Raw genomic sequence first — 15420 nt, forward strand, 5'->3', positions numbered from 1 at the left:
AACCTTCGTGGCATGGCTTGTCTGCAGCAAAATTTGTTTGACCTAATTAAGTGGTGCAGCGAACTATCTTATTTGTAACAGCCTGCTACTATGACCTGTCTACTTCTGACAGGTATCACATAGCAGCCTGGATCAACAAACAACCTCCTGTGGAGCCTAGTAATAGTGGAAGTTTATAGCTGCTTACTCCGTGAAATTGGGACTCTAAAGAATGGAAGAAATAAAAGTAGAATGGACAAAGCTGCCATATGCATTTGCCTCCCATTTGAACAGTGTCCATATGCTAACTAAGCATAGCATATGAAGCCCTCTACTCACAAAGTTTCCATATAAATATTTTATAACATGAGTTTCTATTAAAACAAAATCTCAAATGCCCCTATCCTAGGTGAGTAGACATTGCCAGCCTTTGCTTTCTCTCTGGAAAAAAGAAAAAAAGTGATTGCAATTTGGCTTAAAATTTATTTGAAAACCAAGTCAATCCAATTAATGGAAAATGAATGAATATCTCTAACTTACAAATTTTCTGCACAGCAGGCAATTTCAGGCATTTTACTGTTTTTCAGAAATTTGAACTTTTAAATTCATTTCCAGCCTACTGTCGTGCTCTTGAATGACTAAGTGGTAAAATGCCGCTAATGCTTTCTTTTTTAAATAACAAAAGCAACTCATGCTTATTCCACAAAATGCTGGTAAGCAGACAAAGGACATAGGAACACTCATAATCACACCCTGAACTTTCTTTTAGATTCTCTCTTATAGATCATCATCGTTAACGTTTTCCTTTCCTTCAGTGACTGAAAACGGTCGACAGGGAGACAAGTGTCCCGCTTGTGTGGGCCTTACATTCCAGGAAACAGTAATTAAGTGCCATGAAGAAAATACAGGGGAGGATACAGCAGAGCCAGTCAGACACGGCTTGGCTAAGGAGGGGACACTGGGAACTGAGGTCCATGAGACGTCTCCCGCTACGTAACAACACGGCACAGAACAGAGCCCTTCAGAAAGACACAGGAGCAAGAGCCAAGGCCCCAGGTGGGCACGAGCTCGATGTGTTCTAGAAACAGAAAGAAGGCTGGAGGGCAGTGAAAGTAAGAGAGAATGCAGAGGGGGAGGGGTGATGACATAGCACCTCACAGGCAAGGAGTCTGGACATCATTCTGAGAACAAGCAGCCACGGGAGGGCTTTATGCAGGGAGAGAAGACAGAAACTGGTTTTTTTTTAAAGCCCACCCTTGATTGCTGAGTGAGGAGGAGCTACAGTGGGGTAGGAGCTGGAGCCAGGAGGTCAGTGAGGAGGCCTGGCCTAAGGAGCCAGCTGAGGAGAGGCCAGCTGGGGCAGGGCAGGGAGGACCTGGGAGGGCACTGGGTGTGGGGGGTGAGGAGCAGGGAAGAACAGTGGGGGGCAGTAATCCGAGGAAGGGGCCCATTATTCTTGTGAGGAACTGGATGCCACTCTACTGGGAAAGGGAGATGAAAAGAAGCGCTGGCTACTGATTACTGAGTACTGGGCATCAGTCATGGTTTTAACCATTTGTATTAACCACAAGGCAGGCATTGTCATAAACATCACCCTCATCTTAGAGATGAAGAAATCGAGGCACAGAGAGGTAAACCAACTTGCTCAAAGTCAGACTGTCATGTGGTAAAGCATGACTTGAACCCAGGCAATCTGACTCTTAACTAGCGACTACATATATACATATATATAAAATGCATGAATATTTTATTAAAAATAGAACTATATCACAGTTACTATTTTATAACTTCTTATGATTTACTTAGGTTGCTTCTTACCTAAAAAACATTAAGAACTAAAAACAACTAGCTTAAAATGAATTTAGATTTAGAATAGAAAAAAACAATTTCCGAAAAATGGGCAAAAATGCTTCAAGAGGCAAAATAGTTACAAAAATCTTTCCATTATTCATTAACAATTCAAAAAGTGACCTTGGCAAAAAAAGTGAGCTAGTATATTTATTTTCTGCCAATTGTCAATGCAATTAAATTACTGGATTGACCGATTTGCTATCAGTCAAATCATATACCACCAAAGCCCTGCCCTCCCACCTTGAGGATCATTCTATGTGATAAGTAACATTGATAGCTCAATAAAAATCTATGGCTCCAGCTAGTAACAGTAAAAAAAGAGTACTCAAATTGGAAATGCAATAACCAGCTTTGCAAAGACTAATACACACCTTGGAAACAAAGACGTCAGAAAAAACAATATTATTAAAAGAAATCCTTTTAAAAGCCAAGAATCTGAATCGAAGTCCAATATGTATCCAACAGCCCACATGGTAATCACAGAAAGTAGCAGCAGCAGGAAGACCTATTAAGAGATTCAGAATTTTAGAACTTAATGGATTTTACCTCCTAAGCACTTAATAATAGTTCAAAAGAAAAACTATTTCCTAAATATATAGTAAGTTAATACAACAGCACAAAACAGTTTTTCTTCAAAATTGCTGATAGATAAATCTGAACTTTAAGAAATTACAAATCTTCAAAGCAAACTTTTAAAACCTTGCATTAATAAAATGTTGCTTAAACATGTTTAGTTTTGCTGTCTTCCACTCCAAGAAATGTTGATCTTCTAGAAATGTGTTAATGATAGCTGACATTTAAAGAAATAATTTTCAAACAGTATTGTATGTCAGAAGGCATAAAGCTGGACAAAAAGACCACACAAAAATCAATATACCCAAGATTCAATGAAGAAAGTACAAAAGTTCCAATCTAGGCATTACATGGTGCCATGACCTAATAAAGAAGGTCAGAAGGAACAAGTTTGCAGAAAAGATGACTTTCATTTAGGGCATGTGGAATTGTAGACATCTAGGAGACAGCCAGGAGTCAGTCAGAAAAGCAGATCTGCCATACAGGACAAAACTTAGTGTTTAATCAGTACACTGACTGGAAAGACAGGAATGAAAAGCATCCTGAGGACTGTGTGCAGGTGAATAGGGCAGAAGCTTGGCCAACAGAAACATTCAAGGGGAAAAAAAGCTAAGTCCTAAAAGGTAAACAAGGAAGTATGACCAGTATGACCAGAAAGGCAGGATGAGGACCGGAAGAAATGTTCCAGACAAGCCAGGGAAGGGAGTTTCAAGAAGAGAGTAGTTCTCAGTGTCCTATGTCAAATGGAGGTCAAAGTCTGAAACACATCATCAGGATGCTAATAATATGAGTTTATTCCACAAAGTTAAAAGAAGGAAGCAACACTGTGGCTGTCTGTATTAAAGCCGGACACCACATCTGTGCAATGCAGTCCCTTAACTGCAGTATGCATGACCTTTATATTCTGCTCTATCTTCTTCAATCTTTACTCCTTTAAACCATGTTCTGAGGATGGATAATTTCAAATGATAAGAAGCCTTTAATATGCTTCCAATTCTAATTTGCATGATAACACATAATGAGCAAGTCTAGGGCTTTTTTTTTTAAGGTAAACTTAGAATCTACATGCAATATAATCTCAGAACAGAAATAACAATTAAATGTGAATCTCACAATTTTAATCAGAGATATAACACTCACGGATGAGCCACACTATTTCCTTGTTCAACAAATATTCCAGTGTACATCATATGCTAGGCACTGTTCTAGGCACCTGGGAACACATCAGTGAATTTAAAGTCCTTCTCTCATGAAGCCTAAATTCTAGTAGGGGAAGACAGACAAACATACTAAGTGAATTTTTTAGTATATAGAAAGCTGGATGGAAGCTTTTTAAAGTTTTTGGCTTTTATTCTGGGAGAAAGGGGGAGACATCACAGTATTCTGAGCAGATGAATGATAGGATCTGGCTTACATTGTAAAATTCATCTGATTGCTCTATGGAGAAGAGACCAGAGGTGAGTGGAGGCAGAAAAATGTCAGAGAGCTGCAGGAATTCATATAAAAAATAATGGTGGCTGGACCAAAACATCATGGTAAAGTGGTGAGAAGGGTCAGATGCTGGATATACACTGAGGGCTGAACTAGCCAACGTGTTTTTCCGATGGACTGGTTATGCGATATGACAAAGAGGCAAAGGAACTGGAGAGTAAGTTGCCACCTGCTGAGATGGGGCCGCTCTAGACTGAATAGTTGGGGGCAGTGGGGAGGAGAGATCAGGAGCTCAGTTTTGGATGTTATACTGATGATGCCTTTTGGATGGTGAATGGATAAATCAAGTAGGTAACTGGATAGGTCTGAATTAGAGATACATTTTGGAGTTGTCAATATATAGACAGCATTTAAAACCATGGAAGCACATGAAACCACCAAGGGAATGACTAGACAGAAAAGAGGTCCAAGGACAAGACCCTGGGACACTCTACTAATAAAGCAGGGAAGGGAGCAGAGGAGATGGCAAAGGAGACTACGGAGTAACTGTTATTTCTTTTTTTCTCCCTTCCCATACTTAAATGCAAAATTGGTGTAGTATTTGTGGGGATCCTCTGCATAGAAATCTCATGCCTGTTAATCTAGAATCTGAAGGAATTCTATACATTCTGAAGACAACACTATCATATGTGAAGACATTAAACAATAAAATCAATTCAATATCCATTTTAACAATCTTAATTACATTCTCTCTTTTTTTTATTAGTTGGAGGCTAATTACTTTACAGTATTGTAGTGGGTTTTGTCATACATTGAAATGAATCAGCCATGGAGTTACATGTATTCCCCATTCCGATCCCCCCTCCCACCTCCCTCTCTACCTGTTAATTACATTCTCTATTACAACTTAGATTTTGCTGACATAAGCGCAAGCTGACCATTCTAATTTTTTCTATCATTCCATTCACTTTTTCGTTGTTGTTGTTCACTTTTAACTTTAGAAGACCACCACTCAGAAGAACTGCCAAGTTAAAAAAAAGAATAAAGGTTCGGTTTCATCTCTCAAAATTGTGAATGCTTTTGATTTTATGAAGTGACATTAAATGCCTGAAGCTTGCAACACTGTAATTTTTTAAGTTTAACTCTTCCTGATTCTAAGAAAACTGTTTTGGATGTTATTATTTCCCCTTTGAAAAAAATTTTAAGAGGAACAAGTTCTTTAAGAATAACTCCTATAAAATTCCTTGCAACAAGGATTTTTCCTTTTGCTTCTCTAAGAATCTAAACCATTTGTGTTTCAATTCACTCATGAAATAAACATGGAAATATGCTATGGTATTCACAAGGTAACATGGAGCTGTAGAGCCATCTAGCTGAGAACCAACAATAAATTGCCAGTAAAAGTGCCAAATTTCCAACTTTGGGTTATGGGATATATGGGGAAGATACAAGCTGCAGATACAATGCAGCAGTAGGCCAAGTCCTTGGTTTTCCCTGATGCCTTCAAACACGAAAACAAATGGACAAAACAGTTCTTTCAGCCCACAGGATAGGCCCTGTATGAAAATACCTCGCATTTCTGCAGCCATCTCCAAAGTCTGAAATTTTTGTTGGCTCGAGTTTTGGCCTCCGTTTTTAGCATGTGAATAATGAGCCGATTTTTGCTTTGCAGGGCCATGTCAAGAGGGGTTTCTCCCTAAAAAAGAAAGAAAAAGTTCAATTTTATTTTTAATACAGCATAAGTGCTAAATTTTTTTAATATTTATTTATTTGGCTGAGCCACATCTTGGTTGTGGCACATGCGATCTTTAGTTGCACAGGCAGGATCTTTTATAGCTGTGGTATGCGAACACTTAGTTGGGGTATGTGGGGCCTAGTTCCCTGACCAGGGGTTGAACCCAGGTTCCCTGCATTAGGAGCGTGGAATCTTAGCCACTGAGCCACCAGGGAAGTCCCAATGCTAAACAAGTTTTACAAACTCATGAGAATCATAGATTCAATGTATTTATTCCAAGGGTAGCCAACTATTATTGTTTATATGTATCGTGTGGTAACTGAAGACGTAATAAGCTAAGAGAGATAAACACCTGGCCATACCTTAACATTTCGGACATCCAGGCTAGAACCAGCCTCCAAGAGCTTATCAACAGCATTAACATTTCCTGCTGCAACCGCCCAGTGAAGTGGAGTGTTTTGATGTATCTTATCAACTATATTGAGAGAAGGATTAAACTTTAAAAGAAATCCAGTTGGTTCTGGCCTGTCTCAAAACAATAAAACACCAAGGATCACTTATTAGAATGAGTTGAAGGGTAAATGTAAATAATGAACCTGTTTGATAATATATCAATGAACCAATCAGTAAGTATTCTGAAAACTGCAGAACTTCTCTGTGCAGAATTCTACTCTAGGTGCTAATACTGGTGAGGCCCAAGTTGCTGCCCCAAGAGAAATCTATTAATTGTCTGCTATATAATGTAATTTTAACAACAATACAATGGAATAATTGCTCTTGTTTTTCAAATTTTTATTTTCATGGTGCTGTTCTAATGATTAACTTTTTTTTTTTTTTTTACTTCGGCCAACATTAAATGCTATGTTATTTATCCACTTAAAAAATTAAACATACAACATCATATTTGAGGAGACAAACCAAAAGCTAACTTCACATTCTCCCTCCAACCACTTATTACATAAAGTGGTATAAAAAATGCCCTAAATCATTTATCAAAGAAAGTTATGGACTTCAAAGCATAATTCAATTATTTTTTTACTTCATCTTCAATACTTTTACTTCCTTCATGACTACTCAAGAGATTCCCTTAATAAAACAATAATCTATTTTACTCATTCTATTCAAGATTTTAAAACATTATATATGACCTCAGAGTTACTAGCAAAGATGACACAATGCTTTTTGACAAAATTCTACCCCAAATTCGAGCCCTACCAGTCTATGAACTAAAAGGAAATAGCACCAGAACTAACTCAGTTCCTAGGAGTGACATCCTAAGTAAAAGCAGACTCAGAAACTAAGTACAACATTGGAAACAAAACTGATAAAGGACAAAGTGTAGCTTGTATTTGAACAGAAGGATAACAGAAGTTGGACAATATGGTGACCAGTAATCACAAGTAGTAATGACAAAACACACAAAAACTTAAATATCTAAGTAACTGATATGAACATATAAACATGCTATTTTCATAATTGCAATTTTCAATTACAATTAATATTTTCAGAGTAGTCAACAATGTTAGAGAACCCTCAAATTTATTGTATTTATTTGTATTATTTGAAATGCATATTTATCATCTAGATTTCAAATTATGGGAGCATTTAAACCTGTAGCCATTCTTGAGAAACATGAACTAAGAAATGCAAATTCTGTTAATTAAGTATACGCTCTGGAATCTCCAGGTGTTCTGTAAGGAAATTTTTTTCTATTGGTAGCTTTCAAACTTTTCCCCAAAGCTATCAGAAAAGAGAAAATTTATTTCAAAGCTGCTTTTCTAACTACAACTACATTAAAAGTGCATGTCACAGACACAAGATGGAAAATCTTACTTTCTTCAGAATGCTGTGTCACCTCACATAGAATAAGATACTTAAATTGATGGAATCAAGAGTCAGAATAAGGCAATTCAATTAAACTTACTTACCCAAGTACTTTGTTAGCTGATAACATGAGAGGTGTCTGCCCGTTTACATCTATTGTATTCACACTCTGTTAAAAAAGAAGAGTTGATCAGCCTAACTGTAAACACAGTCAATTTTCTGTTTCCTCTCTTAGTAGAAGTATCTCTTTAATACATTCAACACCACCAGTGTGTCTACAAGGGTTCAGATATTATTTGAATAAAATAATGTTCTGTTTCACATCCATAGGGTAAAAATCCACTGATTCCTGCAAAATATTTTTTAAAGGGAAAAATCTGAATATATGATTTTAAATGTTGTATGTTGTGAGTGGAAGATGACAAAGGGACAGAAAAATGTTGATAATCACCATCAAATATGAGACAGTAGAGACCTTAGAAGTTATCTGGTTTAGACTTTAACTGACACATTAATTCAAACTATCACCTCTTGGACAAAGTCATCCAGTCTCTACTTAAACACTTTCAGTAAGAGTGAACTCTACCTTCTGAGGCAAGAATACAAAATAAATTGTATTTTTGAATTTACTATGTTTCAAAGAGTAAAACATGAAAAATTCTATTTTTGAGAATACAGGAAATAAAAGGGAAATCATAGCTCCAAGAAGATACAGTCCACTTAAAAAAATGGGTCCAGAGTTGAGGTATACACCCCAACCCCCCAAAACAGTCAGTGACTGAATATTCTTACAGGCCTTGGAGGAAGAAGCCCAAAGTGAAGTAGAAAAGATGATTCTTCATACAGCTTTCCAAAATAAGAGCCAAGAGGTTATAATTATTCTACTTGAATTGCTAAGTCTAACAGAAAGTGCTTATTTAAAGAGAATACAGTCATCCCAACAGCATTTGTGCAAACATGTTTCCATGCCTGCTACAGACGAAACTACTGATATATAAACTAGTTGTTACCAGAAAGCATATCCCAGGAAAGCAGAACTGACAGTGAAACTCCCACTGCCAACAACCCATAATTTAACCAGTGCCATAAATGAATGTCTCTTAAGGCAAGTCATTTTTCATGGGATTACTTCAGGGAACAATAAGAAACATACATTCAAACTGGTCTCCATTTGGACTCAAATAATGAAAGCAAATGATGGGTTAATTTAGTGATTTGACTACCATTTCCACATTCAACCAAAAGAAAAATACAGGCTTTAAAGTCATGTTTTTTAAAAACTCTGCAAATTACCGGGATCACAAGAAAAACTATTATAAGCTGACAAGTTTCAGAAACAACTATTATATGTTACTGAGCTAAATGACCTATCCTTTTTGCTCCAGTGAAGCTGGAAAAGCAGTATTCAACAGCTAGACTTACTGAGGCTAGTATTTGAACATTCAGGTATCTGTAAAAATGATTTTTATACCTTAAAAATGAGGACTATTACTAATAATCCTCTCTGAGTCCTTTCAGATTTACAACAGCTAGAATACAAAATATGTCTCAAAACATACCTGTCCTTTAGAGATGAGATATGCTATAATGGGCATGTGCTGAAATAACACAGCCAGGTGGATGCCGCAGAATCCCTCTCCATCAATGAGAGCGGGGTCTGCACCATACTGCAGTAATAATATGACCATAGGCAAATGCCCTTGTCTGGAAAAAGAGAGAACAAAAATTATACTGTACTCTATAGTGCAAAAGAGAAAAATTCAGGGAGAAACTAATATTTCTAAGACATGAGGGACTGTGGTTATATATAGAGAGTATTTCTTAACAGTGTACAGATTTTTAAAACACTGGAGCTTCTCCAAATATCTTTTACGTAGACATTCCAAACTTAGAACTATCTGGACAGTCCTTGAGTGCAGGTAATAAGCTTATTAATACTAACCTCCCAATCTACCTTAAATCTTATGTGTAAGACTACTACCAGGTATAAATAATTTTACATAACTAACAATAAAAATGGAAATTAAAAATCACTTGGACTTTGCCATTGTTATTTTAAAAACAAAAATAATCATGAAACAAGGTTATGTTGAATGTAGGGTAACAATTCCCAGACCACAGGTGATAATACTGTTCTTAGGAACTACATATTTCTCTTTGAATACAGCTCATTTCTATGTAAAGCACTGCAGCTTACGGGGATGAGCTAACCCCAGATTCTTCAAAATTCTTGACTCCAGAGAAAAGACTGAACTCCTTGCCTTAAATGAACAATTATCCACTTCACTTTCAGGTTCGTTTCAGTTCCACCCATCAGAGAGAATGGAGTTAAATTGAAAGATGAAGAAGTTGCTATGTATCCAAATAGACACTTAACTAACTCCAGCTTCAGATGCCAGCACATACCAGGGAAAAGAATTGATGGAGTTTACACTCACTAAACTACCACATTTGTCCGTGTGATCAAATATTAAAAATATTTACTTTAATTATAAAATATAATACATACAATTTAGTTTGGGCCCTCAATTAAACACAAAAACATCATCTACACAAACTCTTTAAAATGTTTTTTTTTTTTAATGAAGCGGTAAAAACAAGAGAGTCTTTCAAGTGGTCTGTAACTGCAATTCTAGTATGAACTACTAGCCATATATAGTTATTTAAATGCAAATTAGCTAAAATTAACTAAAATTAAAAACTCAATTCCTTAGTGGCATTAGCCACACTTTACATTTCACATGTGGCTAGTGGCGCTACCTTACGGGACAGCACAAACATTTCCATCTTCACAGAAAATTCTGTGGCAAAGTGCTGGTCTATAACGTTCAGAACATACGTAAATCAGTTTTGATTCTGAATAGCAATTTCAGTATTTAAAGAAACCTTTACCTGATGGCCCAATGAAGAGGAGTTGAATTTAAATCTCCACCCAACTGATCTACCACAGCGCCTTTTGAAATATAAAACCTGTTAAGAGCAGACATAAATGAAAATAAGATTTAAAACTTAAAATTCATACTAAGAAATAAAACATCCATTTTTCTTAGTAATAAATGTATTTGAAAACAGAAATTATAATAATGCCCCTCTCTAAAACACTCAGATCTGCAGAAGTCTGAAAGACTCACATAACAGCATCAAACAGATCCCTGGTGAAATATTCTCATCATGTAAGTAATTACTCCTGCTGTCATGAGTATCCCTTTACAACTATACACTAAACACATAATAACTACTCTCTGCTGATTCTAACCACAAAACTCCTGAAATGGTTTATATTTCAGTTCAGTTCAGTTGCTCAGTCGTGTCCGACTCTTTGCAACCCCATGAATCGCAGCATGCCAGGCCTCCCTGTCCATCACCAACTCCCGGAGTTTACTCAAACTCATGTCCATCGAGTCGGTGATGCCATCCAGCCATCTCATCCTCTGTCGTCCCCTTCTCCTCCTGCCCCCAATCCCTCCCAGCATCAGGGTCTTTTCCAATGAGTCAACTCTTCGCATGAGGTGGCCAAAGTACTGGAGTTTCAGCTTCAGCATCAGTCCTTCCAGTGAACACCCAGGACTGATCTCCTTTAGGATGGACTGGTTGGAAGGTTTCTATTACAGATGATCTATTTAACTTGCAAGAAGAAAGGTGTAACTATGTCACAACTAACAGCTTAAAGTTAGAATTACTATGTGGAGATAATGATGCTAAAAGCAGCTAGCAAAAAAATAACTCAAAATTTTTCCAGAAAAGTTAAGACATTTTGAGTATTTCACTCTATTTTGGAGGAACAGATGGGATACATTGTATAAAGTTAAACTATAAGGTAAAGAGACTTATTTTCTTCTGTGGCTTACAGGAATTAGTCTCATTATTTCAAAGTTGTGCTTCACATATATTATGTAAAGGCTGTGAGTATATCTCGTTATTCTAACCTTCAGTATATTTTTACTTTCTTAAACCACAGGATTTTAAATGTGTATAATACAAAACATATACACATTCATGTACACATATACATTTTACATGCTAAAGATTTAAAAACAAACAAAACACAGTAGTGCTTTATGTACGGAAATAATTTTATACAATCCAATACATGCCTAATCTAAAATGCATTCCATATTTAATTTTGCTATTAACTTAAATTATTCCCCTACCCATCCATTCCTCCTGGCATTATTACAATATAACAATTTCAGTGATTCTTTTAAACTTGGTGAAACTATCTGTTCTATTGTGAAAAATGTGTTGTTATTGTTCAGTCACTCAATCATGTCCTACTCTGTGTGACCCCATGGACTGCAGCACGCCAGGCTTCCTTGTCCTTCATCATCTACTGGAACTTGCTCAAACTCATGTTCACTGAATCGGTGATACCATCCAACCATCTCGTCCTCTGTCATCCCCTTCTCCTGCTTTCAATCTTTCCCAGCATCAGGGTCTTTTCCACTGAGACAGTTCTTCACATCAGGTGGCCAAAGTACTGGGTTTCAGCTTCAGCACCAGTCCTTCCAATGAATATTCAGGGTTGATTTCCTTAAGAATTGACTGCTTTGATCTCCTTGCCATCCAAGGGACTCTCCAAGTCTTCTCCAGCACCACAGTTCAAAAGCATCAGTTGTTCGGTGCTCAGCCTTCTTTATGATCCAACTCTCACATCCATACATGACTACTGCAAAAAACATAGCTTGGACTATACGGACCTTTGTCGGCAAAGTAATGTCTCTACTTTTTAATACACTGTCTAGGTTTGTCATAGCTTTTTTTCCAAGGAGCAAGTGTCTTTTAAAACTTTCAAGGTTGCAGTCACCATCCGCAGTGATTCTGGAGTCCAAGAAAATAAAGTCTGTCACTGTTTCCATTGTTTCCCCATCTATTTGCCATGAAGTGATGGGAACAGATGCTACGATCTTAATTTTTTGAATGTTAAGTTTTAAGTCAGCTTTTTCACTCTCCTCTTTCACCTTCATCAAGAGACTCTTTAGTTCCTCTTTGCTTTCTGCCGTAAGGGTGGTATCATCTGCATATCTGAGGTTATTGATATTTCTATCAGCAATGTTGACTCCAGCTTGTGCTTCATCCAGCCCAGCATTTTGCATGATGTACCCTGCATATAAGTTAAATAAGCAGAATGACAATATACAGCTTTGATGTACTCCTTTCCCAGTTTTGAATCAGCCCGTTGTTCCATGTCCAAAAATGTTCAAATTCATTGCCTGAACTGTGGCTTCATTTTTAATATTTATTTCTGGGCCAACGAGAGTCCTGGTCCAGATGATCTCTGAGGTCCTTTTCAATACTATGATAACCACTGTGCATGACACAAAGTTCAAGCATTCATTTATAATAAAGGATTAGAGGTGGCTCAACATACGTACTTGCACTTGAAAAGAGAAAAGACAAATGAAGGAAAGGTTTAGAATTATAAAACACACATTTAATTAACACACACATATCCCATCTTACTTTACAAGATCCAGCCTGTTATTAATGGCAGCCCAGTGAAGAAGAGACACATTTTCTTTGTCTGGTTGCCTGACATCATATCCTGCTTCTACCAACTCTTTACATCGCTCAAAAATGCCGTATCTGCAACAAGATGGAAAATAAAAAGCGTAACTGATACCATTAACATAATTTCAGCTATCAAAATGTCTTTTTCTTTTACCATCTTATCTGGTGTGTCTTTCAGGCAACACAGAAATATAACAATTAGCAAAGATATTCATAAAGTGGATGGGATGTAAACCCAAACAACAGAAGTAAACCTGGCTAGTAGCTGATCAGATAGATGAATCTATTTGGACTTGAACCTGATTTTCTGAAATAAACTTTCAACATTCACAGTTTTCCTCTTTCAATAAGTTTCACTGGATCTTCCACTAGGTACCAGGAATGCACGGTGCTGATTCTGGACAATAATCTTATCCCCAAATCAAACAAACCCAAGCAATGATCTCACAATAAGGGAGCGAGACTAAAAGCAAACTGGAACAGGATAAATTCAACAAGAAAACATGGACATGGTGTAGGTACAGAAAAGGAAGGAATGATTAGCTCTTCCTGAAGTAGATGGAACATGATGTACAAGCTATAAAGGGAAGACATTTCAGGCAGAGGTAACAGCATGTACGAAAACCAGAGATACGAAACTACACAGATGTTTGGAGAAATAATAAGCAATTTAGCACTGCAGAAGCATAAAGCATAAGAAAGGCAATGGCAGGAGATGAGGCTAGGAGAGGCAGGCAAAGCCTGCATGATCTTTCTCTGCCATGCTGTGAAATTTAGTCTTTACGGCTTAAGGGGAAGCCAACGCAGGTTTTAAAGAAGAAAGCACTCAGGCTTTGGGCTGTAAGAAAGATCACATTAGTACAATATGGAAGCTAACCTGAGGTGAAGACTGAGAGACCAGTTTAGAGGCTCTTGTATTACAGACAGGTGATCAGCAAAGGGAGCCTCGGGGAAAAGAATGGAACAATTGAAGGGATACTTGAGAGAGCTATTTAACTATCAGAATGAAAAGGAGGAGAGAAATATCTCTTTTTAATGCTAAAATAATTTTCAAAATCATTCATTAGCTCAATTTCTTTTCAACAGAAACTATTAAGTCCTACTAGACCATTTAGTTTCTTTGAAACTTACTTTTATTTAGAGGGACCTAAATGTTTTACTGTGCCTTCAAGGGTCAAAATCAAAACAAATGGCAGAATGTCTGTTTTCCATACTATTAAATTAAATAACTTCCACCTCATCAAAATGTGTACATGCCTGTCTTTATGGCATTTTTTAAAAGATAGCTACCCATCTGACAATGCGAAGTGAAGATATTAGAGAAAATGAGTTGTTGATAATTATACATATATATATTTACGTTCCATCTTTTAAATATCAACTTTAACATTTTATTGGAAAAGAAATACACCCCTGTGATGACCTAGAGGGGTGGGATGGGAAGAGGAAGGAGGTTCAGGACAGAAGGGATATATATATATATATATATATATATATATATATATGTAAAATTATGACTGATTCGTGTTGCTGTATAGCAGAAGCCAACACAAAATTGTAAACCAATTTTCCACCAATTAAAAAAAATGTAATTAATAAAAAATAATTGGGAATCAAAAAAAGAGAGATACTCCCTTTACATGAGAAACATAAAGAGTACAAATTATTTAAGGGTATGGTTTAGAAAATACAAAAATACCTATCCTAACTAGTTCTTTTTCACTCTTCCCAAACACTACCTAAATATCTTCTCACAACCACTTAAGAAAGTCCAAGACCTGAAGAAAATTTTAGGAAAGATATATGAGTTTTTATTGAGATTCCCTATGATATAGCCTAATTTTTCACACTTATTGTAACAGAGCTTTACTGAAAGCAGTGAAACATTTAAATGTTTCCATTTTAATTAAAGCAAATATCTATTTACCTTAAGAACACTGTCATCTACATATAAATATAACAATACAAACATTCTCAAATAATATTCAACTAAAGTAGTGGTTCCCAGGGCCTCCAGAATTCATGTAAATTAGTAATTAGAATATTCAAATAATTGTCGATTACTTTTTAACAAACATAAGCAATATATCAGTCTGTATTAAAGCCAAACAGGTTAACTAATCATCAAACATCTTCACTTTTGACAGAAACTATATCAAGTTTGTGAAGTAACATTGGTTTCTTTAATGCAGATTAGAAGCTCTGACAGGCAGGCCTATATTTGATTACTAATAAAGTGACCTACTAATTAACATAATCTGACAGGCAAAATATTTCAAAACATATTCAATGGCAAGAGATGTGGTAGATGTTAACAATCAGTGAGATCCATGAGGGTGAAAATGTTGGAAATGATTTAAGGCAAATACTCACAGGTGGAAATCTTTAGGAGAAACTTGAAACATTATTTCATTTTCAGTGAAAGCAAAACAACCAACTATGTTTCAAGTGGTCAGAAACTATAGTTTCAAGTGGTCAGAAAACCTGTTTCTATTTTACTGACTTTCTTCTAGTGCACC

The 15420-nt window shown here is 36.4% G+C and overlaps 1 protein-coding gene across 1 annotated transcript in view; it reads right to left on the minus strand.

Moving 5' to 3' along the window:
* ZDHHC13 (zinc finger DHHC-type palmitoyltransferase 13) overlaps positions 1-15420 on the minus strand; it is a 51205-nt gene that overhangs the window by 20267 nt on the left and 15518 nt on the right. The window contains exons 3-9 of the mRNA XM_020910143.2: positions 12854-12976; positions 10286-10363; positions 8953-9097; positions 7498-7562; positions 5932-6094; positions 5405-5530; positions 2202-2335 (exon numbers count right to left, since the gene is read on the minus strand). Coding sequence (XP_020765802.2) covers positions 2202-2335; positions 5405-5530; positions 5932-6094; positions 7498-7562; positions 8953-9097; positions 10286-10363; positions 12854-12976 — 834 coding nt within the window. The remainder of the gene's footprint in view (positions 1-2201; positions 2336-5404; positions 5531-5931; positions 6095-7497; positions 7563-8952; positions 9098-10285; positions 10364-12853; positions 12977-15420) is intronic.

The sequence above is a fragment of the Odocoileus virginianus genome, chromosome 28 (genome assembly GCF_023699985.2).
Source record: "Odocoileus virginianus isolate 20LAN1187 ecotype Illinois chromosome 28, Ovbor_1.2, whole genome shotgun sequence".
Classification (NCBI taxonomy): Eukaryota; Metazoa; Chordata; class Mammalia; order Artiodactyla; family Cervidae; genus Odocoileus; species Odocoileus virginianus.